At 42.1% G+C, this 994-nt stretch overlaps 1 protein-coding gene across 1 annotated transcript; it reads left to right on the top strand.

Annotated features, from left to right (window-relative positions):
* The first annotated feature begins 298 nt into the window (after nucleotides 1–298).
* On the top strand, nucleotides 299–994 carry LOC110914230. The gene has a single exon (XM_022159036.1). The coding sequence runs from the start codon at nucleotides 299–301 to the stop codon at nucleotides 992–994; it is 696 nt and encodes a 231-aa protein (XP_022014728.1).

Here is a 994-nt window from a genome sequence, read left to right as displayed (position 1 = left end):
TTATTATGGGGTGCCATGGATTTAGTAGACCGTGGGCTTTGGTTCCATGTGCCAAGTCTTCTCATGGGTGTTAGGAAACATATAGTCAAAGTTGGTGAATGTATCGCTCCGAACGGCTCGAAGCTCAATTCTTTTTGTGGTTGGGGTGATAGGTGACAGCTCCTCTATAAATTTCTGGGGGGATATTTTGTTGAGAAATGAACCTCTTCGAGATAGATATCCTAACTTATTTAGACTCGAGAAAGATAAATGGGTTAAGGTATCTAATCGGATCCTCTATTATAACAACTCCAAGTCTATGGCATGGGGTTGGTGGTCTAATCCATCTACTCCAGAAGAAGTTACCGAATTATTTGGGTTGTTAAATAATATTCATGACTTTGTTTGGCGTGGCGGTGAAGATGATTGGAAATGGAAATTCGACAAAAACGGCTTGTTCTCTGTATCTTCGGTTAAAAAACTTCTGTCCAGCAACAATATGGGAGATCCAAACTCGAGTTTTAAGTGGAAAGGATGGGTGCCTCTCAAGTGTAAAATTATGGTATGGAGGGCCGCTCGTAACCGTCTGCCGACTATTGCGGAGCTGATAAAACGAGGAGTCTCAATCCAGCATTGCTGCTGCAGTTTTTGCGACGAAGTTATGGAGACAACTCTTCATCTTTTCACCGGTTGTATGTTCTCCCAAGAAGTTTGGTTCCGTATCGAAGCTTGGTGTCGTATTCAGCATGGTTGTATTTTTGATATCTCAGATCTCCTTCAACTTCCGGAGCGTAATGCTAGCTCTAAAGAATCGAGGCACACTTTAAGAGGGATCGTGTATGCTACTTTTTGGGTGTTATGGAATGAGCGCAATGATCGGATTTTCAACAAGAAGAGGCGTAAACCTTGCGAGGTTGTTGAGATTATCAAAGCTAAGTCTTACTTTTGGATTCGTAATAGGTCTAGGATTAAGATTGTCGATTGGAAACAATGGTGTACTTGTCCGTGGGTTTGA

This window comes from Helianthus annuus, chromosome 15 (assembly GCF_002127325.2).
Source record: "Helianthus annuus cultivar XRQ/B chromosome 15, HanXRQr2.0-SUNRISE, whole genome shotgun sequence".
NCBI classification, from domain to species: Eukaryota; Viridiplantae; Streptophyta; class Magnoliopsida; order Asterales; family Asteraceae; genus Helianthus; species Helianthus annuus.
The sequence above is the reverse complement of the archived record's forward strand: the minus strand, read 5'-3'. Positions and strand labels throughout refer to the sequence as shown.

Excerpts from the sequence above, each read along its gene's own strand:
- LOC110914230 (XM_022159036.1), top strand. The coding sequence starts at position 299 with ATGGCATGGGGTTGGTGGTCTAATCCATCTACTCCAGAAGAAGTTACC.